Genomic DNA, 27,786 nt, shown 5'->3' on the forward strand with positions numbered 1-27,786 from the left:
AGTTTGGGGACAGAGGGAGCCAAGTGTGGGGACAGAGAGAGGGTCAGGGTACAAAAGATTTGGCAGAGGCAGCCGGGCAGAGCGATGTCTGGGACAGCAGAGCCCTGTGGGTGGGCAGAAGGTCAGCAGTACCCAGAGCAGAGTGGTGATTTCCTCCGAGCCAGGCTGGGGTTAGGGCGGGGTGGCCTGCTCCTCGGGGTACCCAGCCCCAGCGGGTGTAGAGGGGTGCAGTACTCACTATTGGATGGGAGCAGAGCGGCCGCTGACAAGCCAGGAGCGTCGTGCCCACCTCGGGCTGGGGCTGGAACTCCGGGGGACTTGGCCGGGGGGCTGGGCCGGCGGGGACAGCTGCCGCTGCTGATGTCACAGGGTCATGAGTGAAACCTGAGGACTGGGCCAGTCTTCAGGTGGGAGCCTCAGCCACACTTCCCTTGCTGGGTGTGCTCTGGGCTCAGCCTGGGCTCCCAGCCTCACTGCCCCGGCAGTGACAGACTGTGCCACACTGGCCCATTCACACATGCACACACACAGGACACACGTATGAGCCCACATAGGCAGTTCCTCCCCCAAACTCAACAAACTTACACAGGCTCACTCTCACATTCGAATCTCCTCTCACACTTATTCCCAGAGGCACTCCGATGGACATGCTGACACACACTCACACAAAGTCCTCTGGTAAGCACTCGTGTACGCCCCCCATGCTGTGCTCCCACACCCTCAGCCCTACATGCAAATCCCTCTTCGTACATACACACAAACATTTCCACTGCTGTTGTACCGTTCACACACATGCCCCCAGTTCACACTTACACACTTACACTCCCCGTACATCAGGCTTGGGCATATATGTATATACAGCTTATATACCGACTCATATGCACACACATGCCCCGATGAACATAAACGCCGTATGTCATGGACGTGAGACTTTTACTGAGTGGTGCGTCTGTGTGTACACACAGCCACACCCACAGCCGTGCTCATGCATTTACATATTTTCAGTCCTGTGACTTATATCGGTGCAATGGCCTGTGCCCACACACACGTGCTCTTGATCACAGGGACCAGGGCCACCTATCGTGTCAAGCGTATGCCTATCTGTACATCTATGGCCACGCCTCACTACACACACACACACACACACACACACAGCTGTTTAGCTGGACCACACAGAAGTCTCCAGGGGGTGTTTATGACCCCTCCATCCCGACCCCACCAACTAGACATCTGTCTTCCAGCTTAGGGAGGGGAGTGGAGGGGGAGGGATGGGGTTGGCTCAGCCCCTTGCCCCACCTCCCCACTCTGGGCTGTGGTGACCTCTAGTGGAGCTGTTGTGAAATGCCTCACAGCTGGTGGCAAGAAACGGTGGAGGAATCCTGTCCTCCAAGTGGCCCCAATCTTCCTAAACAGGCCCCTTGGCAGTCCCCTGCCCATCTCTACCATCATCCATCCTGGCCGCCCAGAGCTTCGCGGCTGCCTGGCGGCCTCCAGTGAGCTGAGCCCAGGACAGAGTGGCCTTTGAGAGGGGCACAAAGGAGTGATGACCTTTGACCTGGGATGGGTACAACGGCCCGTTCCCAATGGCTACTCTGCTCAGACTCTGTGGACACAGCCTCAGGGTCCACTCGGACCCTCCTGGGGAGCCAGCCCTGTTTGAGAAGTTCCTGCCAGGCTGAGATTTCCTGCATCTTAGTCCTACTCACGGTGGCCTTCAAAAAGAGTCACTTGCACCCTCAGGGGTGTTCCCTAAACTCAGGCATAAGCATTGCTGTCCTCTGTAGAAAGGATCCTCAACTTAAGATGGTTTGACTTGGGATTTTTTGACTTTGCAATGGGTTTACTGGGATGTGGCCCCACTGTAAGTTGAGGAGCATGTGTACTCAGATCTTCATGCTGCTTTGTTTCCTGACCTTCCTGACAAACATTCCCATGTTGTTTTGTCTCTGATGTAGTCCAACTGCCTGCCTTCCCCCACCTCTTCTTTGTAAGGGTCTGCTGCTTCTAGCATTCAGAGGGAAAGCGAACATTTCTTCTCATGGCCTTCCCACAATGTCTCCCTAAAACTGCTTCGTGGGGTCCTTATCATGCCCAGCCCCGCCATGACCCCAGTTCACTTTGCTGCCAGTCATTGTCTGGAACTCCTGGTCACTGCCCCCTTTCTGTGGGCGTGGGAGGAGAAGTGAAGGAGCCACTGTCAACCTCATTTATGGCTCTGCCTTTTGTCTGCCACTGCCCGCAGCTCTATGGGGCAAGATTTGTCATAAGGAGGGACTGGAGTAATTGGAGGGGATTGCTACAGCTGAGGGCAGGGCCACTACACTCAGTTGTACAAGTTGTGCACTACACAATTCTAGGTGCCAATCACATTGTTTTTTTGTTTGTTTGTTTTGGAGACAGAGTCTCACTTTATTGCCCTCGGTAGAGTGCTGTGGCTTCACAGCTCACAGCAACCTCAAACTCTCGGGCTTAAGCGATTCTCTTACCTCAGCCTCCCAAGTAGCTGGGACTACAGGTGCCCGCCACAACGCCCGGCTATGGGTGCCAATCACATTTGAAGTCATTATAAATTAGTCTATTTAAGATGGTAATTTTCTGGCAAATGGTAGCAAAATGTCTAGGGGAAATGGCTAATTTTTCTTTTTTTATTTTTTAGGGTTTTTTTTGGCCAGGGCTAGGTTTGAACCTGCCACCTCTGGCATATGGGACCGGCGCCCTACTCCTTGAGCCACAGGCGCCGCCCTGGCTAATTTTTCTAATTTGTACAATGTCTCATTTGGATTAGGGATGGGGCTAACTTGAAACAAAAACTGTATGTTAAATGTAACTTTTTTCCCTAGCCCAAAGGGATGAATGCTTCCCTATCTTCATAACAGTATTTCTTCTTTCTTTGGAGGAAATCTTCTCCTCTACCCCAAATATGTAATTCTGTGGGGCTGCTAATTACAGGATGGCCACCCTATTCCTGCCACAGGGACATGTCACACATATCTGGCCAATCCTCGTGGCCGTAGTGGTCCCAAAGCTGGACACATGACTCAAGCTGGGCCCACAGTCTGTCCCTGGGATTTCTATGTACCGAGGCAAAAGGAAAGTCTCCCTCTTCTTGAGAGTCTCTAAATTTGTCTGCAGTAACTAAAGTGAGTCTGAAGATGTCTGTGGTGTGTCTCTCACCTGTGAAGGAGGGAACAAGAACATCACACAGAGAAGGGGAGATGCAGGAGAGGGAAGGAAGGAAAGAGAGAGGGATCCGAAGACACCTTTTGGTCCCTGAGACAGTTAAACTATAGGACAGCTCCATCACTCCCTGATCACATGAACAGAAAAACCACCCTTTCCCCTTACTCTAGATCCCTAGTTTAGACTGAGTTTAGGTCACCCACAAACAAGAGAATTCATCTTCTTCTTCTTCTTCTTTTTTTTTTTGGAGACAGAGTCTCACTATGTCATGCTTGGTAGAGTGCCGTGGTATCACAACTCACAGCAACCTCAAACTCAAACAAGAGAATTCTGGAAAAGAGAACCAACTCTGAGAAAATCCTATTCTAGGCCAGCCTTGGTGACTCACGCCTGTAATCCTAGCACTCTGGGAGGCCGAGGCAGGTAGATTGCTTGAGCTCAGGAGTTTGAGATCAGCCTGAACAAGAGTAAGACCCTGTCTGTACTAAAAATAGAACAAACTAGCTGCCTGTAGTCCCAGCTGCTTGGGATGCTGAGGCAAGAGGATCATGTAAGCCCAAGAGTTTGAGGCTGCTCTGAGCTATGATGACATCACAGCACTGTACCCCAGGGCAAGAGAGTGAGACACTGTCTCAGAAGAAAGAAAAGAAAATCCTATCCTAAGTCCTGGCACAGTGGCTCATGCTTATAATCCCAGAGTTTTGAGAGGTCAAAGGGAGAATCACTTGAGACCAGAAGTTCAAGGTTATAGTGAGCTAAGATTGTGCTACTGCACTCTAGTCTGAGAAACAGAGCAAGTTTCTGTTTCTAAAAAAAGAAAAGAAGGCAGGATGCAGTGGCTCACGCCTGTAATCCTAGCACTCTGGGAGGCCGAGGCGGGTGGAGGTGGGGAGTTTCTTGAGCTCATGTGTTCAAGACCAGCCTGAGCAAAGGGAGACCCCCTGTCTCTAAAAATAAAAAAACTGAGACAAGAGGTTCACTTAAGCCCAAGAGTTGGAGGTTGCTGTGAGCTATGATGCCACAGCACTCTACTCAGGGGACAGCTTGAGATTGTCTCAACAACAACAACAAAAATAGCACTATAATGAACACATTTGAGTATAATTTTTTCCCCATGTTCAGCTTATTTCCAGAAACAGGCAAGGCAGTTGGGGAGAACTTTCAGTATATAGTGTTTTGAGACAGAAAAAGAAAACCCAAAAAACAAAATCCAAAGATGCAAACAAGTGTTTCCATTGAGAAAAGGATGAAAAGGAAATAGGTGGAGTGTTCAACGTCTCGAAGAAAATAATAGTAGACAGGGCACGTGGCCAGAAAGTCACCCCCTACTCTGTTGTACTGACGTGAGTTCTTCTGTGAGTGAAATACTTCAGGCAGATAGAGAAACATGAGTCCTCTGTCTTCAAACACTATGTGCTTCAGTTTGACAAAGAACCCAAATTGAATACCAGAAATAAAATAGTTTGTATCTTGGTCTTATTTTCTAAATTACAAATTTCATGTGTGGTTAACATAAAACCTTCAGCTTGCTCTGGCCTTCATTAAGCAGCAGTTCTCAACCCGTGGGTCGGGACCCCTTTGGGGGTAGTTTATAACAATGAAAATAAATCCTACATATCAGATATTTACATACGATTCATCACAGTAGCAAAATTACAGTTATGAAGTAGCAATGAAAATAATTTTATGGTTGGGGGTTACCACAACATGAGGAACTGTATTAAAGGGTTGAGGACCACTAATTTACAGGGATGAGGGGTAGCCTCCCTGCCTCCAGCTTTACCACCATTGAATCCATTGGCCATTACACACCCAGACTAATTTTCTTCAACATCTATTTCAGTATTTCGCTTCCCTGAACACAAATGTATCATTGAGCTACTGAAGTCACTTTGTCCAGGAATTTTCAGCAGCCTGGTGGCAGGCCTAGACAGAGCAGGAGGTGGGCCTTGAATCAAGGATTGGGAAGCAGGTGGTGTCTGTGGAAGGAGATCCTGGGAGCACAATGAAGGAGTGGAGAAGGGAGTGGGGAAAAAAGCCAGTGAAGTGTACACTCATGAGTGGCCCTCTGTAGGGACAGCTGGGGTGCAGGCCCACGGCAGCTCTGAGAAAGACACCTTAACGCCGGGAGCAGTGGCTCACACCTGTAATCCTAGCACTTTGGGAGGCCAAGATGGGTGGATTGCTTGAGCTCAGGAGTTTGAGACCAGCCTGAGCAAGAGTGAGACCTTGCCTCTAAAAATAGCCAATGTTGTGGTAGACGCCTGTAGTCCCAGCTACTTGGGAAGCTGAGACTAGAGAAACACTTGGGCCCAGGAGTTTGAGGTTGCTATGAGTGATGATGTCAAGGCATTCTACTGAGGGCAACATAGTGAGACTCTGTCTCAAAAAAAAAAAAAGAAAGGCAACTTACAGCTGTCTCACTGAGGCCAGGAGGGTGGGAGCTTAGCTCCCTTATGGTCTGAGGGCTGCTCCTGGGCCTTCTTCTGGCCTGTCACCCGGAGCCAGAAAATGCCCACAGATGGGAGGACAGAGGGTGAGTGTAGGAATCCTCTGCAGAAGATCCTGGGGGAGGCTGGGGGTTGTGGGCCAGTTTGGACAGCTTTTCTACAGTTAGATCTCTCTCTGTATGTATACAGATAGTGCCAAAAAGTGTATACACATTTTAAGAAAAGAAAAAACTATATTAAATTTGTAATACTCAAGTCATGTTTGACTCCCACAATTATGACAGGTATTGAATGTGGCTCATATTCATCACTTGTTATCAATATATATTTAGTATTACAATTTTAATACAGTTTTTTCCTTTCTTTTCCTTTTTTTTTTTTTTTGCAGTTTTTGGCTGGGGCTGGGTTTGAACCCACCACCTCCAGCATATGGGGTCAGCACCCTACTCTTTTGAGCCACAGGTGCTGCCCTTTTTTTTTTTTCTTTTAGACAGAGTCTCACTATGTCGCCCTTAGTAGAGTGCTGTGGTGTCACACCTCCCAGCAACCTCAAACTCTTGGGCTTAAGCAATTCTCTTGCCTCAGCCTCCCAAGTAGCTGGGACTCAGTTTTTTTCTTTCTTAAAATGTGTGTATATTTCTTGATACCCTCTGTATACTTACACATACACATATATGCGTATATACATATAGATGTATATATGTATGATTTTTAAAACAAAAATAAGATCTTACTATGCTTACTGATATTTACTGCTCAACTCTCTTGGACATCATTCCACATCAGTAGAGATACCCTATCCCCTAAATGGTCCACGGCTGAATAGCATTCCTCTATGGGGAAGGGCATATCTCCATCAGACATTTGTTCTTTCTAATCCACTCCCTTCTCCACTCCTTCATGTGGGGAACCCAAACCCACCAATAGGTTTCCATTACCCACAGGGTGAAGCCTCAATTCCACAGCTTGCCACTGGAGTCTGACTCATACCTGATTGGGCTACTGGGACCTCTGCTCTCTGCCCTGTCCCCCTCCGCAGCCAGTTTGACCATGAGATCATGGGTCCTGTTCATTCCTGCATCTGTGCCTTTCTGTGTGGCCTTGTCCATACCATGATGCTGGGTCCCCACCAAGGGCTGATCTTCTTCAGAACTCCATCCTTCAGTGACCCAGTCCTCCCTTTTTCATTCTCCGTGGGGTGTAGTCTTTTATTTCTGTTCTCTTTTAGTAGGTACATTTTCATTTCCCAACAATGCTGGAATCAGGGACAATGCCACTCTGTATCTGCAGTGTGCAGACAGCACTTTACCCACACAAGCACTGCCTTGGTCAAGTCTGTCGATGGCGAGTGCAATGGTTGGTTTTCTCTCTACCTGCAAAGAGGGTGGGGATGGGAGATGAGCCTCTGCGCTCCACTCACTGGAGCCTGTGACCACACTGCCCAGATCTCAGCTTAGTGATGGTTCTTGAAGCAATAAGCCCCCACCGAGTCAAGGGCACTGCTCACAGCTCCCTCCCCCGGAGAGCGGAGTGACGAACAAGGAGGGGTGGCGGTCTTTCTGATTCTAGACTCCAGGGCTGGCAGGAAGGGGAGCATAACCCAAGTGGAGGCTGAGGGAAGGGCAATGCAGGGGGTGCTAATCCCAGCTTCCTGTCTGGATTTTCCTAGCCTGCTGCTCAGGGCCTATCTTAGGATGGCCACAGCTGCTGAAATAGATCTCCCCCTTCACCTGCTCGGAAGCACACAGACCTTGCTAACTTCCTGTCACAAGAATGCATGCTTTGGTAACTTTTCCACTAATGGGGGACAGTCCTGGGGAGAAGGTGCTGAACTCATCACAATCCCCGGCCTCTGAGGAGCAGTGGCTCACCTCGGCCAGGAATCAGTGAGAAAACAGCTGTGAGGGGCGAGGCCAGGAGGCCGCCATGTGCTTCCCGCCGGGGCCCCAGCCTCTTCCGCAAATTCGGGGTGTTTCCTTCCTTGGGCACGCCAGAAGCCACTCTGTCCGCAGGACGCACCCCTCTCTGACAGAATAGCAGGACGCAGAGTCTCTGCCCTCCTCACTCGCTTGCCATGGCCCTCCAAGCCCGCTCCCACAAATTTCACTATTCCTTTAGAAGCCATCAGATGAGTCAATCGGGTTCTGAGATCCCAGCCATTCACTTATTCACTCCACAAACATCGTCCCTCTCGGCCCAGTCTGGGGATGAGCAAGGGTGGGAGGGGCAGGTGGGGCAGGAGGATGAGGCTCGGTGCTGTAGAACTGCGGAGGTGGGGTTCGGAGGTGAACATCCGGGAGAGGGACCGGCCCCCCTGGTGGTGGGGGAGGGCGCGTCGGGAGGTATCCAGGGCGAGGGTGGGAGGGGCCGCGATTTAAGATGTGCCCCGCGCATGCGTGCGAAGAGATCTCCGCGTCGTGGCGTCGCCAAGGTAACCGTGAACCGCCGGCCATGGCCTCCGGGGCGAACGGGAGCTGGGGTCGCTCCCCACCACAGAGTGCCTCCCCGACGGTGAGGGCTGAGCCTGCCTTCCTCGGGGGACGGCGGAGTAGGGAGCGGTCCCTGGACAGGCTGGACCCTGGAGAAGGATGGGGCAGCGGGGAGGAGAGAGACCCCAAAACGAGAGGAAGAGGCTTGACTGGGAGCGAGGAGGCTGTGGGGGCGGGGAGGGAGAGCCTGGTTCCAGCAGGGTTAGGGAGGCGACTCGCCGGGAGAAAGGTGGGGCTTGTTACGTGCCCCAACTCCTTCCCGCCTGGCTGAGTCTTCCCTCGCACGCCGCAGCCCTGGGTGACCGTCCTGCAGTCCCCGGCGTGGGCCGTCCCTCCTGCGCCCCCGCAGCCGGGCCGCGTGAAGGAAGGTGAGACTCTGGAGTCAGCCTCGCTGCCCCCCTCGGCGTCCCCGCTGCACAAATCCGCGCCTGCGGGGCTGGGTATCGAGGGAGAGACCTGGGTACCCGGCAAGGGTGGCAGAGGGGAGGGGAGCCCCGGCGTGCGCTGGCAGAACCCGCGTCCCGTAGACCTGCTGGAGCTGATGCTGCTGCAGAACGCGCAGATGCACCAGCTGCTGCTGAGCCGCCTGGTGGCAGGGGCACTGAACTTCTGGCCTGTCCCGCCCAGCCCACAGGTGCGTGGGGGTGGAGCCCCCGGGGAATCGCCCCTCTGGAGGTCCAGGGGTGGAGAAACACATGGGGTCCCTCCTCGATTAAGAGGACTGGGGAACAGAGGAGCAAAGAAGGCCGCCACACCTTTCTGGCAGGGATTGATAGGCCTCTATTACATGTGTATCAGGCCCTGACAGGCCCATGTCAGCCTCCATTGGGGAAGGGGGGGCTTCCAAACTAGACCACCCAGGTCTTGCTTTCAAGGAGGATTCCCTGCATCGCATACACCACTGGACTTCAGGCCCCAGGACTGCAGGCCCTACTGGACCTGGTAGATCATTAAGTGCCTGACCTGGAGCCTGACACTTTTTAGGTTCAATTGATATTTGCTGAACAAGTGAATGAATAAATGAGTGGTTATAAATACAAGTCAAGCTGGCTGTCATGGCATGTGAGAGATACAAAGGGGAGTGCACACTTGGTTGGGGGCTGCAGAAAGGCTCCTTGGAGGAGTGGGGGTTCTTAGAATCAGCCCTTGAAAGCCAGGTAGGATTTTGACTCTTTGGGGGGTGGGGGCGGGGGTGAAAGGTGTGTTCACCACCCAGGCTGGCAGGGACAGAGTCAGGAGCCAGAAAGGAGGACATCCTGTACTTGTGTGTATGCTGAGCCCTACTCAGCCAGCAATGGGCTCCTGAGAGGTTAGAAGAAGCAGGGGCTGGGTAAGAGAGGATGCTGGCCAGCTGGGTGGCAGCGGAGAGGGCATTAAAGAGTCCAGGCAGAGGGAGATCCTGAGGAGCTGCTGCCATCTCTCAGCCCAGGCCCTCAGGGGGCTCTCAGGGTGAGAATCCACCTGACTGATGGGGCACAAGCGGGTCCAGGGGCTGGGAGTGAGGCCAGGGGCAGTTCAGTGAACTTCCAGCCCCAGCTCTGGAGCACACCTGGAGTCTTCCAGTCCCTGCTCTCCCACTTATTAGCTGGGTGACCTCAGACAAGTTGCTCAACCTTTTTGAGCTTCAGTTTTCCCATCTACAAAATTAGGAACACATGTCTCCAAATGCTTTGCATGTAGTAAATGCTCAATAAACAAACAGTAGACATTGTTATGTTACACATCTGGAGGGAGTCACTTAGGGGGCTGGGGTGTGGGCACAGGGCCAGCCGGATCCTGTTCTCTCATTTCCCCTCCCCGTTTTGCACAACCCTCAGGTCTACCTGGAGGGTCACCAGGAGTGTGAGGAAGAAGAGGAGGAGGAGGAGGAGGAGGAGGAGATGGAAGGGCCTTTGGTGTTTCACCACCATTACCTGCCCTGCCTGGTGCCCTTCCCAGGCCCCCTGCTGCCCTGGTCATCTCCTTTCCTCCTGCCTCCCGCATGTCAGCCCCACTCCCAGGATGTGCCCAGGACTCAGCCCCATCCTCCTGCCTCTAGAAGGGAGGTGTAAGTGAGGCTGGGGACTCTGGGTGCTGCCAGGTTTCTGGGGGCTGGGCTGGTGGTGGGACACTTACGGGTGATACCCTAGAGTTACCCTTGGGCCACTGATAGGATCTTTCTTTTCTTTCCTCCATCTCAGTAGAGCTGTACCCCCACCTCCACCCCCTAGTGCCACGGGGACTGTGGGTCCTGATGTACCCCCAGCTTCAGGTAGGGCTGGGTGGGTAAGCAGTGGGGCTCAGGCCTTGGGGAGGATTTGGAAGCCAGGAGGGCCATGTGCCCTATGATGGGGGCTGGGGAGGTTCCTGCCATCAGTTCTGTGAACAACTGGCCTGTCCCCTTCCCTTTTCCTTCTTGGGGTCCACTGAGGCAGGAGAGAGTCAAGCTGAGGGTGCTGTCTCCCCAGACTACTATGACGCTGAGAGCCTGCCATGAGGACAGACACTGGCCCTGGGACCCTTCATCTTCATCACAGGACCCTCTATTGTTAGCCCCTCTTCTGTCACCGCTGACAGCCCCTCTGACTCCCTCAGCTCCACCCTGGCCTTCTTCTGGATGAACCAGTCCTCTCTCCACCCTACTGAACTCCTGAACTAGTCTGATCTCTGCTGTGGAGTTGGTGGGCCTTAGAGCACTGCCCAGGCCCCAGAAGCAACACAAACACAACTCTGCCCCATTGTTTCCTGCCCAGACCAGTCCCTCCCACTTCCCTCACCCCTTGCTCAGGGATGACGGAATCTCCTTTTGTCTTAGCAGTGAGGCAGGAGAGGAGAGGAGGGAGCAGACTGTTTCTGTTTTCCACAGTTTTAACTCCCACTGTGAGGTGGATAGGGGAGAGGCCTGACTAGGCAGGGCTCAGGAGCAGAGCCAGTTCCTTGGGGCCCTAACCCCAGGAAGTTGGCTCTGTTGACAGGAGTGGCCTAGGCCCTGGAGGGCCAGGTGGGAACAGAGTGTCCTCCGTCCCATCAGGCCAGGGTGTGTTTCCCCCACCCTCCCTCAGTAGGAATTAGTCACTCAGGCCTGGAAGGAGGCTGAGGGAGACATCTGGGGAGAGAAGTCCACCCCCTGGTGGCCTCCCTTTCATGCTGAGTTTTACCCCAGGAGGAGACATTGAGGGCGCAGGGTTAAGTCCAGGTGTTTGTTGTATTCAGGCTAGAAAAGAAAGTCCCTGGTGTCCTCTGCTGCTTGTCACAGTCCTTCAGACAGGGCCGAGGAGCCATACTGAGTCCCAGTGACCACCATGGCAGTGGCTACACCACTCATGCAGGCTGTGCCCGGAAGGCCTGGGGCAGCCTCTTCCAAGCAGCTCGCACCCCGTAAGCGCCAGTCCGCCTCTGCCGCCAGTGCTGGCTGAAGACAAAGCAGAGCAGGACGGATGTCACAAACAATAACAGCAGTACCGACACAACTGTGACGATGATGATCATCTGGCGGTCCTGCACAGGCTCTGGGGAGGGAAGAGACGGTGGTCTTAGAAGTCCTCTGGTTCCAAGCGCCAGTGCCCAAGGGAGAGAGGAGGCACACCCATCCCCTGCCCACTCCAACCTGTGGTCACCCTGGGTTGCAGAGTGGAGTCTGTCCAAAAATATTATCTGGGAGAAAGGCTTGGGGTCCAGGCCTCTAGGCAGACCTCTGAGACTGTGAGGCCAGATGTGCTTGCTAGACACCATGACCTCGAGGGTGGCACAGTCCAGGTTGACCCCTCCTCGGGCAGCACTGAGTAAGCTTTATGCCAAGCTCCCTAAAGGAAGGAAACACCTGGGCTATCCAGAGTCACTGAACAGCAAAGCTCTAGGGACCTTAGGGGTCAGTCAGGACAACCCTCTCGTTATAGGAAAGCGCTAAGGCAAGAAAGATCAGGTTGACTCTGTCCAGGTCATGAAGGTTGCTAGTGGCCAAGCAACTAGTTGAGCTCTCCTGACTGCTGGAACAGTCAAGGTCCAAGCTGGGGACTTGGCCAGGAGCTTCATAGAAGAGGGTAGGATCGATGAAGTGTGGGCTCCTGGGTGTTTGTGTCCCAAGCTGGCTGAGAATAAGGCTCAGGATTTTTCTTCCCCCAAGAGGCTGGAAATGAGCACCTTCTCTCTCCCTGCTCTGTCGCTGGGACCCTCCTCACCATAGATCTCCAGCATCTGGGGATCTGAGACTCTGCGAAAGACTCCGCCGCCACGAGACTTCAGGTCCAGCACAGCCAAGCAGGAGAAGTTGTAATGTCTATCCTCACTGTGAGCCGAGGTGTTGAATGTGGCAGTGGCCTCTTGGGGAGCAGGTATTTGCCTATCAAAGGTCTGATTGTACAAGGTCTCACTGCCGCGGAACAGGGTAAGGGTGAGGTTCTCCAGGGGCTCCACAGCCGGCACCCTGCACTCGATGGTGAAGGGCTTGCCCGTGGCCACCCAGGTGGGCTGCAGCTTCAGCGTGACCTGCTTTGGGGGTTCTGCAGGGGACAAAGGAAGGTGGTCTGGTCAGGATAGTTGTATACCTGGTGAGGGCCATCTCATGTCTCTGGTGTTCCAGGTTCCTGGTTGGAGTTGTAGGGCAGGAAGGGAGAAGCTGGGCAGAATAAAGGGGCACCAGTGGTAGTTTCACAGACATCATGGTTTCAAGAATGGACAAGATGGGGGTGGCTCAGGTGTTTACAAAAAGAAGGTCAAGAAATTGTACAGCCAACTGGAAAGATAAAAGTTGGGCTCTGTCTCCCTCCCCTCCAGAAACTATTATAACTACAGATTTCAGAAATTGGGTAACTATGTTGACAGAGACTTAGAAGGGAATGCTGACCGGAATTGGGCACTTGAACTGAACTGTCAGCTTCCTTACTTAAGGTAGGGGGATGGAGTCAGGCCTCCCTTGGTTCTCCAGGACCAGGCTCATGGCCACCAGGATTCCTTAAATGGGGCCCTGGATTCCCTCTGAATTAGAATAGCTAGTTGCCTCCACTCTCACACACACACACACACACACACACACGCACACACACACGCACATACACACTTGCCCCATATTCTCCTGAATACACTGGATTTAGGACACCTTTCCATCATCTGATTCACTGATGTTGGTGAGGAGGAGGACCCAAGATGGTGAGAAAGTCCTGTCCCATAAGGAAAATTTCATGGTTCATAGGTGCGTGTGTGTGTGTGCTGGACACACACACACTTGTCATGGGCTCCTCAGGGGAAGATAAAAACAGGAGAGAGAACATGACCTTCTCTTCCTGAACTGAAGGGGCTCAGCTCTCCTGGGGGTGCCCAGTGACTAAGCTACGGGGAGACTATGAATGCTGTGTTGGGAAATGACTTTCAGACTTGGGTGAAACTTGGTTAGATCATCCTCCCCTGAGCAAGACTCAAAACCGGACTCAAGACATCAGGCCAAGGATGTGAGCAGGTTCTGAGCTTACTGGCCTGGTTTTGTCACCCCAGGAGCTCAAGGAGATAGGGCCACAATGAGTGCCCAGGAGCAGTGGTGGGACAGCTTTGTGAACATTCAGTACACACGGGCTCTGCCCTGGGGGAGAGGAGGGCCCCTCAGCGCAGCCACTCACTGTACACAACGACGTCCCCAACTCTGGATTTCTGCTTTCCGGAGCAGGTGAAGTAGCAAAGCAGGACTGTGTCCTGGGAGATGTTTGAGACCAAGTACTGCTTCCACTGAGGTCCCTGTTCTAGCAGAGTCTTGCGTAGGGAGGTCTCCAGACCACCCTGTTCGGGCTGGTCACAGGTGGTGCTGCAGTTAACTTGCTGGGACTCTGTGGGCTCAACCACCAGTGTCTCTGGCCACATGTATACCTCAAAGGCCTTCTCACCACACCCTAGAAAACCAGAAATGCTTAGAAACCCTAGAAGATCAGAAACCAGGCAAAAGATGTCCCCACTGCCTTGTCTGTGGAGCTATCTGCTGCTATCAGTCAAGGGTCAGGGGCCCAGGCAGAAAGGCCCCACTGCTCTTCCTCCTTGTCAGCCTTACTGCCTCGTGCCTCAGATCAGCCTTCCTCCTGCTCCTGCCCATCTCTGTGGGGAGGGATCCTGCTTGACCATAAGGTCAGCCTGAATGTCCCCTCCCCCAAACAGGCCTCTCTGTGTCCTCAGTGGCCCTCCCCCTTTTCCTTCCTTCCACATACCCCTTTTGGACGTCTGCTATGTGCGAGGCCCGGGGCATGTGGCAGTGATCACAGCAAACCGAACCCTGCCCCAGCAGAGCCTCTGCTGTAGCGAGGGAGGCCGACAGTGGACAGTGAACAGCATTATAGCCAGCCAGGGCAGGGAGTGCGGGGAAGGCATCAGGGGCCATTTTAATCTGTGTACTCAGCAAAGGCCTCACCCTGTCATGTGGGCAAAGACCTGAAGGGGGTTGCAGGCCCTGAAGGTATTGGGGGCAGTGGTGGAGGGAAAGGCAGCGGCCAGTGCAAAGACCCCCAGTCGGGAGTAGGCCCGGTGTGCGGGAGCAAGGAGATCAGGACTGTTCACTCCGTGAGGAGGAAGGCAGGAGAGAGAGGTAACAAGGCCACCTCGAAATGCTTCATGTTTGCCCTGACGCCCCCTCAGACACGGTGCAGGGCCTAGCAGGCGGGCCCTGGTTGTGCCTGTTTCCCTGTGGGCTTAGCACAGTGCCCTGTGCACGGCAGATATCCAGGAAGCACCTGATACATGAAGCTCCAGCCCTCGGTGCCCACCTGCAGCAGCGATGACCTGGAAGGGGCTTGATCCCCACCAGCTGGGCCCCGCCTGTGTCCTGTGCTCCCACTTCACCTGTGTACCCACGCTCAGCTCTCAGCTAGCGGCACATAATGAAGTAGCACCAGAGGGGCTCTGCGGGTGGGCAGCACTGGATCTGAACCTGGAGTCGGCCATGTACCGGCTATGTGGCCTTGGGCAAGGTGCTTTCTTGCTCTTTGAAGAGCCTGAGTTCATCTGTCAAATGAGCTAGTAGTCCCTTTCCCTTGGGGTTGTTGTGAGGGGTCCCTGAGACAGTGCTAGAAAAGACTGGTGTAGGAGACACAGCGTGCTTGGCTCATGGTGACATTGAGCCACTGCATCCCCTTGACCCACTGAAAGGGGTTTCATTTTCGCTGTGACCACAGCCAGGAGAGGGTCCCTACCACCTGTGCTGTCCCCGGGGCATGGCTGAAGATTAGCTGGGCACTTGTCCTTGTCTTCCCTCAAACGCCAGCATCCCTTCACCTCCCAAGGACCCCACCCAGCTTACATCCACATGCCACCAACCTGTGGAGCCTGGTGTTCAAAAGGTCAGGACCCCAACACTGCCCAAGGGCCATGGGTGTTGGAAGCCAGTTTGACACAGTGTTCTGTACCTGTGGCAGGGTGGCCCCAGTGTTCAAAGCCGGCACCCCCACTGCCCGGGCTGAATGGGCCAAGTCAGAACTCCCAGGCACCTAGCTCACCTGGGCAGCAGAGCAGGGCGAGGAAGGTGGCGGGCAGGCTCCAGCAACCAAACGGGGACATCTCTGGCGGTGTCCACAGGCTCCTGGAAAGGGCTGAGAGCTGTCTGGAGGGAGACAGAGCTGAGGTCAGGGAGTGGTGACATGGAGTCACAGCCCTGAGTCCCCAGCATTCCGTGAGCTGATGACTGCATTTCCTCTTATTATCTGAGTGGTCTCTGGGAGGTTGGCCACCTCCCAGGGCCTGGGCCTCCAAGAATGCAGGCAGAGGAAATCAGGGAGCAGCTGATAAGCAAGGCATAATCCAGCCCTCCTGGCCACTCCCTGCCCAGGGGCAGGGCAGGTGGTGGGTGTACACACGTGTGCGCATTGCGTATACACACAGGAGAGAACGAATACTGCGAGCCCCGGTTCTAGAGAGCCCCAAATTCCACAGGATATATTGTTGGAGTCGTCTCAGGGAAGAGTGTATCCAAAGAATATAGAATCTGTTCAGGACACATAGTCCCCACAGCAAAGGAGACACAGACCCGAGTTTTTCTAAGGAAACCCGGACAGGTCTTTGAGTTTCTCCTGCTAAATGCCCAGCACAAGTCTGGTCAGATTGAAACTGGGAGGCAGACAGGCTGAATCCTTCACAGACCTTCCAACTCAGGGGAACGTGCCCAGTCATGAGAATGTCTGCGTGACTAGCCCCACGTGGGGAAATTGGCAGTGCAGGCAGCTGAGGCCATCAACTAGGAGCTTAGGCTAGAGAAGCTGAGATGTCTGTCCAAGGAGATGAGACTTGCTGTCCTTCCTCTCTTTTCCAGTTACACCATTATCTGGCCACTTCAGGTGTTCCATTACCCTACGTCCTTGCTTACCCTTTCCTCAACCTTCTGGGGGCTGTCATCTCCCCTCTCTCATTTTTAACCATGACTGCTAACTACTGACTGCTGTGTATCCTTGCACGTATACTCCGTTACGTACCCAATACAAAGATTCCAGGAAACTGGACGGATGCTGCATTGTTCTCCTGCTGTCACAGGCACATGAAACAGTGTGTGCCCTTACAGGTTTTTGGTTTTATGCACTGAGTCTGGTGTAAGTTTCGTGCTTTCCTCAGCAGAATCTCCCTTGCTGGCCACTGTCCCAGGTTGGGGTCCACTAAGTTTTCAGTATAAACTTGACCCTGATGCAGCTGATTCTAGGCCAGCTTGAGGCCCAGAGCCTCAGAAAATGCACTAGAATGGGCTAGCAGCCCAGGCACAGACAGAGAACAGGGGCCAGCCTGGCTGCAGCCATAACCCAAGCCCCAGCCTCCATCTCCTGGGCCTGCGTGATGGTGTTCCCCAACCCTCTGCCCACTTCGGGGGTGCCCTGGTCTGGGAAGGTTAGGGCCTGACGGTTTCAGTTTATTTCTAGGGAGCTTTGTCATCTTCTAGGCAGTGAGTGGGTGTGAGAGGGATTCTGATGGCTGAGAGGGCCTTCCAGGTACTTTGATCTTCACACGTCCAGACTGCCAAGCCCAGGTCTGCCTGAGACCCCCAATTAACCAGTGGGGAAAAAAGAAGGTCTTGCTTTCTCAGAGAAGCCCCACGTAGGGCTGAGAGGGCAGGGTGAGGCCAAAGGCTGTCCCTTCTATGCTGCTGATAAGCAGGGGTTGTCAAGTGCTGCCCTGTCATCCTGGGTCCAGGGAAGTTCCTGGACATGTCTGCTGGACTTGGAGATGGGGCTGAGGCTTGGCAGAAGAGACAAGAAGAGGGCAGAGCTGTGACCCCAGGCTGGAAGGATCTGTGCCCATGTGGGACTGGCAAAGTGCTGAGAGCCGGAAACACTCCTCCAACTCCAGCTAGGGGCTGAGGGGCTGGCCCCAGAGTCTTGGACAATGGGTTAGGGGCATGTGGGGTGTTGATTTTGTGGCTGCCACTGGGTTAGAATAACAACAATAATAAAATAGTGAACAATTACTTACTGTAGGTTGGGCACTGTTAGAAGCACACTGCAGATATTAACTAATTAATCCCCTAACAACTATGAGGCAGGTCCTGTTATTGCCATCTTACAGACAGGGAAAGTGGGACACGGCATAATTAAACAGTCATTTAATCATGGTCACAGACCATGGAAAGAGAGAAGTCAAAATGAGAGACAGCCAGCCTTGGTGACCAACTGAGCTGGCATAAAAGAAGGATTGTTAGGGGCTGGATTCCCAGGAGACCCTCTGGAAGGAATAGCGTCTTGGGATTCCACCTGCTGGGCCAGCAGGGCCAGCCTGACTCCCTCCCCAAGGTGTCCTCACAGGCCTTCTGCAGCCTACAGGTCCTACCCTACCGTCTTTCCCCCAGCTTTTCCTGGGCATGGCCAGGCATGTGGTCATCTGTTTGTTAGAAATGTTTACTGCCTTCTAACTGCACATCTCTCCCTCTCTCCCCACTGGCCGTTCAGCCATGAGGGCAGAAGCTGAATCTCGTACACCACTACATACACCTAGTGTAAGAAATTGCCTGAAACACAGTAGGTGCTTCATAACTGTTGAATTGGTAGGTGGATGGATGGATGAATTAGTGAATGAATGAAAGAAATTGTCTTGGCGAACAACCCAAACAACCTTGTTAAGACTTTCTTTTAGGTCCTAAGTGTCTATTGTTTTCGTCTGCCCAGCACATCTTTTTCCGTCTACTGTGAAGCCACAGACTGACCTTGCAACATATCCAAGGCCAAAGCATAGTAGCTTACTCCTTGAGCATGGGCACTTGGAAGTAAGCCCAGGCAGAGGTTTTTCTGGGACTTTCTGAAACAGAGCTTGTGGGAACACAAGAGTCAAGAGCTAAGTGTTGACGAGGAAGTAGAGCAAAGGGAACCCTTGCATACAGTTGGTGGGAAAGGAAATTAGTAGAACTGTTATAGAAAATAGAAGTTCCTCAAAAGTTAAAAACAGAACTACCATATGGTCCAGAAATCCCACCGGGGAAATATGAAATCAGTATGTTGAGACATTGGCACTCCCACCTTTATTGCAGCACTATCGCAATAGCCAAGATCTGGAATCAACCTAAGTGTCCATCAATAGACGAATGGATAAAGAAAATATGGGATATGTATGTAGTGGAATACTATTCAGCCTTAAAGAAAGAAGGCCATCTAGTCATTTTCAATAATGTAGATGAACTTGGAGGACAATAGCTTAAGTGAAATAAGCCAGGCATAGAAAGAAAAAAATCCTATATGCTCTCACTTATATGTGGAGTCTAAAAAAGTCAAACTTGTGGAAAGCAGAGAGTAGAACGGTGATTACCAGAGACAGAGGAGAGAGGAGGGGATGGTGAGATGTTGTTCAAAGGATAAAAAAATTCAGTTAAAAGGAATAAGTTGAAGGGCTCTATTGCACAACCTGGTGACTATAGTGAATAACATTGCATTATGTACTTGAAAACTGTTATGAGAGTAGATTTTAAGTGTTCTCACCAAACAAAATGATATTTATGATATCTCACAGTGAGATACCATGTATGTTAATTAGCCATCCCACAGTGTATACATATTCTAAAACCTCCTGCATGTATAAGTATACATGGTGAGCCCTCCATGCCTGTGAGTTCACACACAGGAAGTCAAACAACACCAAATTGACAATATTCGGGGGGAAGAAATGCCACCAAGTTTCAAAAAGCAAAATGTGAATCTGCTGCATGTCAAGTGCCAGGCTGAGCCCATAGGAATGAAGTGATGCATAACATTGTATTACAAGTGATCCAGAGATGATCTAAAGTATAAGGGAAGATTGTATAGATTATATGCAAATGCGATATTATTTAAGGGACTTAAGCATCCTTGGATTTTGGTATGGGGGGGTTCTGAAACCAATCTCTCATGGATACCAAGGGCTAACTACAATTTTTGTCAGTTTAAAAAAATGTTATATGAGCCTGGTAACATTTCAAGCAAGACCAGTAGAGATAAAGAGTATATGAATTCTGAATCACTAGAGAAGGTTTAAACGGTATAAAAACAACCAAATCAACCCTCAATCAGTTTTTAAAAATTAAATAAGGAGAAAAGCATAGAAAAAAATGGGACAAATGGTTTTAAAAGATGGTATTTAAAATGGCAAGACACTGTCAAAAAAGAATTTCAGAGTCCAAATTTATGAATAATTACAATGAAGAGAAAGAAAATGAAGTTCAAAGAGAGATTGTCAGATTAGATTTCAAAAATACTAAACCACAAACTTGGCTCTATGTTGCTTACAAGGGACACACCTGGGTGGCGCCTGTAGCTCAGTGGGTAGGGCACCAGCCCCATACACCAAGGGTGGCGGGTTTGAACCCGGCCTTGGCCAAAATTGCAACAAAAAATAGCTGGGCATTGTGGTAGGCACCTGTAGTCCCAGCTACTCGCGAGGCTGAGGCAAGAGAATCGCCTAAGCCCGGGAGTTTGAGGTTGCTGTGAGCTGTGACGCCACGGCATTCTACTGAGGGCGACAAAGTGAGACTGTCTCAAAAAAAAAAAAAAAAAAAGAGAGAGAGAGGGTGGTGCCTGTGGCTCAAAGGGGTGGGGCGCCGGCCCCATGTGCTGGAGGTGGCGGGTTCAGACCCAGCCCAGCCAAAAACTGCAAAAAAAATAAATAAAATAAAATAAAATAAAATAAAAGAGAGAGAGACACATAATGAATCAGGATATGGAATTGGTTGAAGGTCAAAGGATGGAAAGGATATAGTAGACAAACACCAAAAGAAAGCTTGAGAACCATATGCATATCAGAGAAAAAGGACTTTTAAGACAAAAACTTACATCAAGGATGGAGTGAGTGTCTAGATCAGAAGGTCAGTTCACTAGGAAGTTCCAATAGTTTTAAACTTATGAGCGCCTAAGTTAAAAGAACTACACAGAGGTAAAATTACCATCACAACAGGACGCTTTTACATATATATCTTAATGTCTAATACGGACAAAAAAAGTAGTAAAATCAGTAAATGAACAGAATAGCTGAAACAGTGTAAAAGCTTGAGCTTCATTTATAAATTAGAGAATATAAATTCTTCAAGAAAGGGCGGCGCCTGTGGCTCAAGGAGTAGGGCACCGGTCCCATATGCTGGAGGTGGTGGGTTCAAACCCAGCCCCGGCCAAAAACACACAAAAAAAATTAAAAATAAATTCTTCAAGAAGATAAGTTTTAAAACCCCTATATATTTAAAAATTTAAAAACACACTCTAAATAACACATTGGCCCAAGAAGAAATCATAATGACGCATTTATAAATTCCTAGGATTGAGTGATAATGAAAATACCATATTAAAATTTGTGGGGTGCAGCAAAAGGGGTACTTAGAGGGACATTTATAGCTTTGAATGCTTGTATCATTAGAAAAGCAATCTGAAATAAGCATCCAACTTAATTAAGTAGTCTAGATATTAGAAAAATAACCAAGTAAATCCAAGTGATACGAAAAGGACTAGAGATGAGAGTGGGAACCAACCAAATGGAGAAAGTAAAACCAACAAAGTAAATCCAAAAGCCAAAAACAGGAAAAAGAGAATATAATAAAGATAAGACCATGTCAGGCTCACACCTGTAATCCCAGCACTTTGGAAGACAGAGGTAGGAGGATCACTGGAAACCAGAAGTTTGAGACAAGCCTGGGCAACATAGAGAAACCTGATCTCTACCTAAGAATAAATAAACGGCTCGGTGCCTGTAGCTCAAGTGGCTATGGCGCCAGCCACACACACCAGAGCTGGTGGGTTCGAATCCAGCCTGAGTCTGCCAAAGAACAATGACAACTTCAATCAAAACATAGCCAAGTGTTGTGGCGGGCGCCTGTAGTCCAAGCTACTTGGGAGGCTGAGGCAAGAGAACAGCCTCCCAGGAGTTGGTGGTTACTGTGAGCTGTGATGCCATGGCACTCTACCCAGGGAGACAGCTTAAGGCTCTGTCTAAAAAAAAAAAAATATATATATATATATATAAATATATATTAAATATATATAAATATATATATATAAATACAATTTTACCTGGGCCTGATAACTGTGCACCTGTATCATAGCTGCTTGTGAGGCTGAGCTTAAGCCCAGGAGTTTGAGGCTGCAGTGAGCTTTGATCACGTCACTGCATTCCAGCCTGGGCCACAGAATGAGAATATAAAATTATTTGCTTCTAAAAAGAATATAAAATTATGTTATCTGTAAAAGAGCCAAAATTATTAAAATAGAAAACAAATATATGGTAAGAGAGGATCCATGAAATAAAAGTTAGTTCTTGGAAAAGAAACTAATAGAATGGCCAAGTCTCTGGTGAAATCTATTCAGAAACAAAAAGAAGGCACAAGTAAACATGATCAGGAACGAAAATGGAAACATAACTATGCCATTAAAAAGATGATACAAATTCACGGAAACAGAAACTAGAGTAGTAGTTGTCAGGGGCTGGGGGAGGGGAAATGGGAGGTGTTCAGTGGGTACAGAGTTTCAGTTTTGCCAGATCAAAGAGTTCCGGAGATGGTTTGCAAAGCAATGTGAACATACTTAACATTACCGAATGGTACTTTTAAAGACAGTTGAGATGGTACACTTTATGTTAAGTACATTGTACCATGATTAAAACTAAAAATAAATTATAAATAATTTATGCCCCAAAATAGGAAACAAAGAAGACCAAATCTTAGAAAAATATAACTTAACCAAACTTAATAAGAGATCATAAGCCTGAATGGTTCCATAACTATTAAAGAAACTGAATCAAGAGTTTGAAATCTTCCCACAAAGAAAACACTAGGTCCAGACATTTTACAGAAGTTCAAGTTGGGTGGGGGGGTCCTCACTGTGTTCCCCAGCTTGGCTTTGAACTCCTGGACTCACGAGATCCTTCCACTTCAGCCTTCTGAGTCACTGGGACTACAGGTGTGCACCACTGTGCCTGGCTGCTAATTCCAATTTTATAAAAACACTTTCTGAGAATGGAAAAAATGGAAACATTTTCTAACTCTTTCTACGAGGCCTGTGTGACCTTTATAATCAAAAAGAGTCAAGTACAGGATGAGAAAGGAAAATTAGAAGCCAGTTTCCCTCATGAATATAAATGCAAGAATTGTAAGAAAAGTACTAGTAAATCAAATCTGGTAGTGTACAAAAAATGTAAGACATCACATTTGAATGGGATTTATCTCAGGAATGCAAGGGTGGTTTGACAATAGAAGAAAAGTAGCCGGGCATTGTGCTGGGTGCCTGTAGTCCCAGCTACTCAGGAGGCTGAGGCAAGAGAATTGCCTAGGCCCAGGAGTTGGAGGTTGCTGTGAGCTGTGATGTTAAGGCACTCTACCGAGGGCGATAAAGCAAGAAAGCCTATAAAAGTTACTTATTATGTTGGCAATAGTGAATTTTGGTCCTCTGTGCCACCTTACTTCTGCCCTCCTCTGATCAGAGAGTGGTAGAACTAAGATGGTATAGAGTACAAAGCTTCAAGAGTACCCTTCAAGCTTATCCCACATTTCTTTTTGTTTTTTGCCTCTGGATCTTCTTCACCGCTTTAGGAGCAATTTATTTGCCTGCTAGTCAGTCCTAGAAGTGTGGGTGGGTTCAAGTCCCTGTGATGCAGCCTTTACCCAGTGGAGGACAAAAGCCAGAAGATACATGTCCCAGCCCCCTTCTTCCCAGTGGGTGACTCTGGGAGGCATCCTGCAGGCTTATCCGAGGACCAGGAGAGCTCCTGGGGCTGCAGCATTCATGGCGCTCTCCCTCCTATCCTGACTCATTCTCTCCAATCCGTCACTCACTGCTTCCCGGAATCACCTCTCAAATAACCTATCTGAATCCAGGTCTTTGTTCTAGGCTCTGTTTTGAAGGAGTCCATACTAAAAATGTACATTAATAAATTTAGGAAGAAAAAATACTTCATTATTTTAACAGAGTCAGAAAAAAATTTTTTTGATGCTATTCAACACCCTTTCATGATAAAAGCTTCTCATAAATTAGAAGGAAACTTCCTTAACCTGATAAAGAAAACTGACGCAAAACTTATATATTATTTCTAACAACTAAATCTTAGGAGAATTTCCTTTAAAATAAGGATGCCCATGATCTCTGCCCCTGTTAAAGCCTGTAAATGTCTTCCTAGACATTGCAGTAAGATTAAAAGAAAAAGAAGGAGAAGAAAAGAAAGGAGAGCAAAACTATAATATGACTGCTTAGGTAAAAAATTCAAGAGATTCATCAGGCAAACAATCAAAATAATAAGAGATTTTAGTAAGGCAACGATAAGATCAATATCCCAAAATAAGTTGCCCTTGTGTTTATCAGTAACATACGAGAGTATAATTTCAAAAACGTACCATTTACAAAGATCATACAAGTAGAGGCAGCAGGAGTTGGGGGGGCGGTGGGGGGGGATGCCGGGGGCTGGTGTCGAGGCCTTCTGGGGGCAGAGGCACCCTCCACAACACTTTTCCAGCCAGGTCTGGATGAGAGAGGATAGGATGAGAAGGGTGAGGTCCAGGAGAACAGGTCTTCTCAAGGAGACCACAAGGATACACCTGCAGGGTCCTCTCCATGGTGACTCAGTTCTTGGGAATTTGTATACTTAACTTCCTGAAACTTGGAAACTTGGACACTTCTGTGAAATCCTATAGCTCTGTGGGGGCTGGAATAGCATTTCCCACTTGATTCAAACTGGCCAATGAAAAAGGTAGCTATGGATTGGACTGGAGATAAAAAGGGAAAGACCAAGCCAGTCGGGGAGTGCAGCTATTTGGAATTCTTCTATGCTGTAAGGTCCTGGTTGGTAGATAAAGCCCTTCCTCTTATAAACATAGTGTTTGGGTGCTCCTTCTCTCCTGTTGGGCCTCATCTTCCTGAAAGATGGACATGCCTGACCTTGTGAGGTACAAATTTCAATGGGAGGCTTCCTTCCTTAATAAACCCTCACAGTGGAACAGTTTTGAAACTCATTTGAATGGAAGGATGAAAGCTCTATGTAGGAACCCAATGTGAATGGAAGAAATCTGTTATCATGCAAATAATACGACACTTTGAACAGACTCTAAAAACAGCTCTCGTCTCAAAGAACCCAGTGCTTGTGTCACAGTATGAAAAATTAGATGCTGGAGAACAGCGTTTAATGAATGAAGCCTTCTGGTCAACCAGTGATGTCTTTGGACCCATTACCTTGCATCCCAGATCAGATTGGCTCAGTTCTCGTCCTGAGGATCCCTAAGACTTTGAACAGTTTTTCAGTGATCCTTGCAGAAAGACACTCTCTCCAGGGAAGCACGGCATTTATATATAGTCCATTGGATCTTCAGGCAACACCAGAATTATCAGTGAAGAATGCATTAAATGGCTCAAGGGCTACAGTGAAGCTTTTTACTATGGCTTGACAGTAAAACTAGAACCAGTTCCTGTTTCTGTGACAAAGAGTTCCTTTAGAGTCATTGACAACACACACAACCTACAGATTCATGCAGGGTACATTCCAAAGTTCTTTTTTTTTTTAAGACAGAGTCTCACTATGTTGCCCTCAGTAGAGTGCTGTGGAGTCATAGCTCACAGCAATCTCAAACTCTTGGGCTTAAGCGATTCTCTTGCCTCTGCCTCCTGAGTAGCTGGGACTACAGGCTCCAGTCACAATGCCTGGCTATTTTGTTGTTGTTGTTATTGCATTTATTGTTGTTTAGCAGGCCTGGGCTGGGTTCGAACCCACCAGCCTCGGTGCACGTGGCCCACACCAGAATTATGGTGCTATGGGTGCCGAGCCCATTCCAAAGTTCTTAAAGAAGAAGAAACCTGAAGATGCCTTCTGCTTTGTGGGGATAACAATGATTGATCTTTACCCAAGAGACTCCCAGAATTTTGTCTTTGGACAGGCCTCTTTGACAGATAGTGTGGGGATATTCAGCTTTGCCAGGTAGGGCAGTGATTTTTACAGTTTCACCGTGAAGGCAAAATGAAGACCCTCCAGAAAACATCTTCAAGCGACTATTCCATTTTTGATAACTATTATATACCAGAAATAACTAGTGTTTTGCTGCTTTGATCTTGTAAGACCTTAACCCATGAGATTGGACACATATTTGGACTGCGACACTGCCAGTGGCTCACGTGCCTAATGCAAGGATCTAACCACGTGGAAGAAACTGACCGGCGCCCTCTAAACCTTTGCCCTGTTCTGCTTATGCAAGTTGCAGAGTGCTGTGGGCTTCAGCATTGAGGAAAGATACAAAGCACTGGCGAGATGGATCGATGGTGAATCTGCTGACAAACCTGGGTAACTCCGAAACAGTCAGGAGGATAGTGGGAATTTACCAAAACCCGTTGAAGCCTTTAAGGAATGGAAAGAGTGGATAATGAAATGCCTTGCTGTTCTCCAAAAATAAGGACCTTCAAGTAGCAGTAATTAAAATAAATACTTGCACATTCTGCTTTCACTGATTCTGTGCTGTGTCCAAGTAACAGGACAGAACCTATTTATTTATTTATTTATTTTTTGAGTGTCGTGGCATCACAGCTCACAGCAACCTCCAACTTTTGGGCTTAAGCGATTCTCTTGCTTCAGCTTCCCAAGTAGCTGGGACTACAGGCACCCACCACAATGCCCAGCTATTTTTTTGTTGTAGTTGTCGTGTTTAGCACGCCCAGGCCGGTTTGAACCCACCAGCCTTGGTGCATGTGGCTGGCACTATAACCACTGTGCCACGGGCGCTGAGCCACACAGAACCTTTTTTAAAGCACCTGAATTGAAATGAGACTCATTTTGAATAATAAAAATTCTATAAATTGGGTGGTGCCTGTGACTCAAAGGAGTAGTGTGCTGGCCCCAAATACCAGACATGGTGGGTTCAAACACGGCCCTGGCCAAAAACTGCAAAAAAAAAAAAGAAAAAATTCTATAAACTGTGGAAAAAAAAAAGTAGAGGAATAAATCTAGCAAAACTTAAAAGTCTAAGATCCACAGTAAGAAAATTATAAAACTTTTAAAAAGAGATTAACGACAATCTAAAAACATGGAGTGAGAAGACTTATGTTCTTGGACAGAAGGTTCAGGAATATTTTAAAGAGGTAAATTCTTCCCTAAATAATGCAACTCCAATTAATCCCAACAGGGTCATTTATGTAAATTGAAAATTGATTTTAAAGTTTATATGGGAGAACAAAAGGACCAAAACATCCCTAAAGAAGAAGAAAGTGAGGGATTTGCTTTACTAGATATTAAGGTTTTCTATAAAATTGGTGTAAGAGTAAATATAGGCAAATCAACGGATAGAATGAACAGAATCAAGAACTCAGAAATAGACTTACGCTTGTATGAAACTTTGAGCCATGACAAGGGTGGCACTGTGTCGTATGTCACATATGCTTTTTTATGTGTTAAATAGCATGTTTTTTCCAAAAGAATACAAAGGGCAAAGAGAAATGCCTGCATGTCTAGAAAGAAGAGGCTCCTGGGACTGTGCGCCCTCTCACTGGGGGCTAGAGGATGGACCCCTCTAACTAGGCAGGTAGGATTTCACTGAATGAGACGTATCAAGAACCCACAGTGCCTGCCCTGAGGAAAGGGGTGTCCCTTCCCTGAGCAGCAGCTCCCACCACCCACGTGGGCTCACAGATAAGGAGGCAGCCCCACGTTTCTAAATCGGTCACCTGGATGGCCCAGCAGGAGAGGAAAGAGAGAAGGAAGACAAAAAACAGGAACCCAAAGGTGGCCCGAGGACTCAGAGACGGGGCAGGGACAGGAGCTTCACCGGCTGTGGCACGTCAGGCCAGAGGAGCTCCCAGGGTGCTTCCTGGGGGAACCTGTGGCCCAGAGAGGGAAAGGGACAAGAACTCAGACCTCGGCACCGTCCGAAACCTGCTCCATGCTGCCACGCTTCGTGGGAGGGAAAGTGAGAAGCTCAGACTTACCCCTGTGGGCCCCAGGTCTGCTGCCTGCCCCTGCAGAGAAGCACTGATGAGGCCTGTGTGTCACAGCTGCCACTGGAGGCCACAAGTTCAGCCAGCAGGTTTGTTATTCAACCTCCCTCAATAACAAACTTCCCCACTCAGGAGTCACGTGTTTCCTGTGCCCAGGTTCACACCCCAAACTAACCTCATTTAAGCTCCACTACTCCTTTTTGTTTTTTTAAATTGTGGTAAAATTCACATAATGAAATTCTCCATTTTAATCACTTTAAAGTGTAGAGTCCAGTGGCATTAAGTACAGCCACATTGTTCTGCAACCTCCGTCACTGCCCTTCTCCAGGACTCTTTATG

The 27,786-nt window shown here is 49.3% G+C and overlaps 3 protein-coding genes and 1 pseudogene across 7 annotated transcripts in view; 2 read left to right on the top strand and 2 right to left on the bottom strand.

Annotated features, from left to right (window-relative positions):
- The window catches only part of SCN4A (sodium voltage-gated channel alpha subunit 4), a 50,476-nt gene extending 42,838 nt beyond the window's left edge, over nt 1-7,638 (bottom strand). The window contains exons 1-3 of the mRNA XM_053568743.1: nt 7,502-7,638; nt 6,621-7,003; nt 239-357 (exon numbers count right to left, since the gene is read on the bottom strand). The gene's annotated coding sequence lies outside the window, so the exon portion shown is untranslated. The remainder of the gene's footprint in view (nt 1-238; nt 358-6,620; nt 7,004-7,501) is intronic.
- Nucleotides 7,639-7,992: 354 nt separating this feature from the next.
- Nucleotides 7,993-9,651, top strand: PRR29 (proline rich 29). Of its 4 annotated transcripts, XM_053568749.1 has the most exons (4): nt 7,993-8,141; nt 8,412-8,487; nt 8,647-8,753; nt 8,995-9,651. In XM_053568749.1, exons 1-4 carry the CDS (start codon nt 8,010-8,012, stop codon nt 9,079-9,081), a joined length of 402 nt encoding a protein of 133 aa, XP_053424724.1. In that variant the 5' UTR covers nt 7,993-8,009; the 3' UTR covers nt 9,082-9,651. The 4 variants fall into 4 exon arrangements, with proteins under 4 accessions (XP_053424724.1, XP_053424722.1, XP_053424723.1 ...); XM_053568747.1 differs by having other exon boundaries at nt 8,412-8,753; XM_053568748.1 differs by having other exon boundaries at nt 8,647-9,651.
- A 128-nt stretch (nt 9,652-9,779) lies between these two features.
- ICAM2 (intercellular adhesion molecule 2) lies at nt 9,780-27,537 on the bottom strand. Of its 2 annotated transcripts, none has more exons than XM_053568745.1 (5): nt 27,439-27,537; nt 15,565-15,668; nt 13,708-13,974; nt 12,277-12,597; nt 9,780-11,607 (listed from the first exon to the last, which is right to left on the bottom strand). In XM_053568745.1, the coding sequence occupies exons 2-5, from the start codon at nt 15,623-15,625 to the stop codon at nt 11,420-11,422; spliced, it is 837 nt and encodes a 278-aa protein (XP_053424720.1). In that variant the 5' UTR covers nt 15,626-15,668; nt 27,439-27,537; the 3' UTR covers nt 9,780-11,419. The 2 variants fall into 2 exon arrangements, with proteins under 2 accessions (XP_053424720.1, XP_053424719.1); XM_053568744.1 differs by lacking the exon at nt 27,439-27,537 and adding an exon at nt 16,092-16,332.
- Nucleotides 24,541-26,337, top strand: LOC128569981 (archaemetzincin-2-like; annotated as a pseudogene).
- Nucleotides 27,538-27,786: the final 249 nt, after the last annotated feature.

The sequence above is a fragment of the Nycticebus coucang genome, chromosome 18 (assembly GCF_027406575.1).
Source record: "Nycticebus coucang isolate mNycCou1 chromosome 18, mNycCou1.pri, whole genome shotgun sequence".
NCBI lineage: Eukaryota > Metazoa > Chordata > Mammalia > Primates > Lorisidae > Nycticebus > Nycticebus coucang.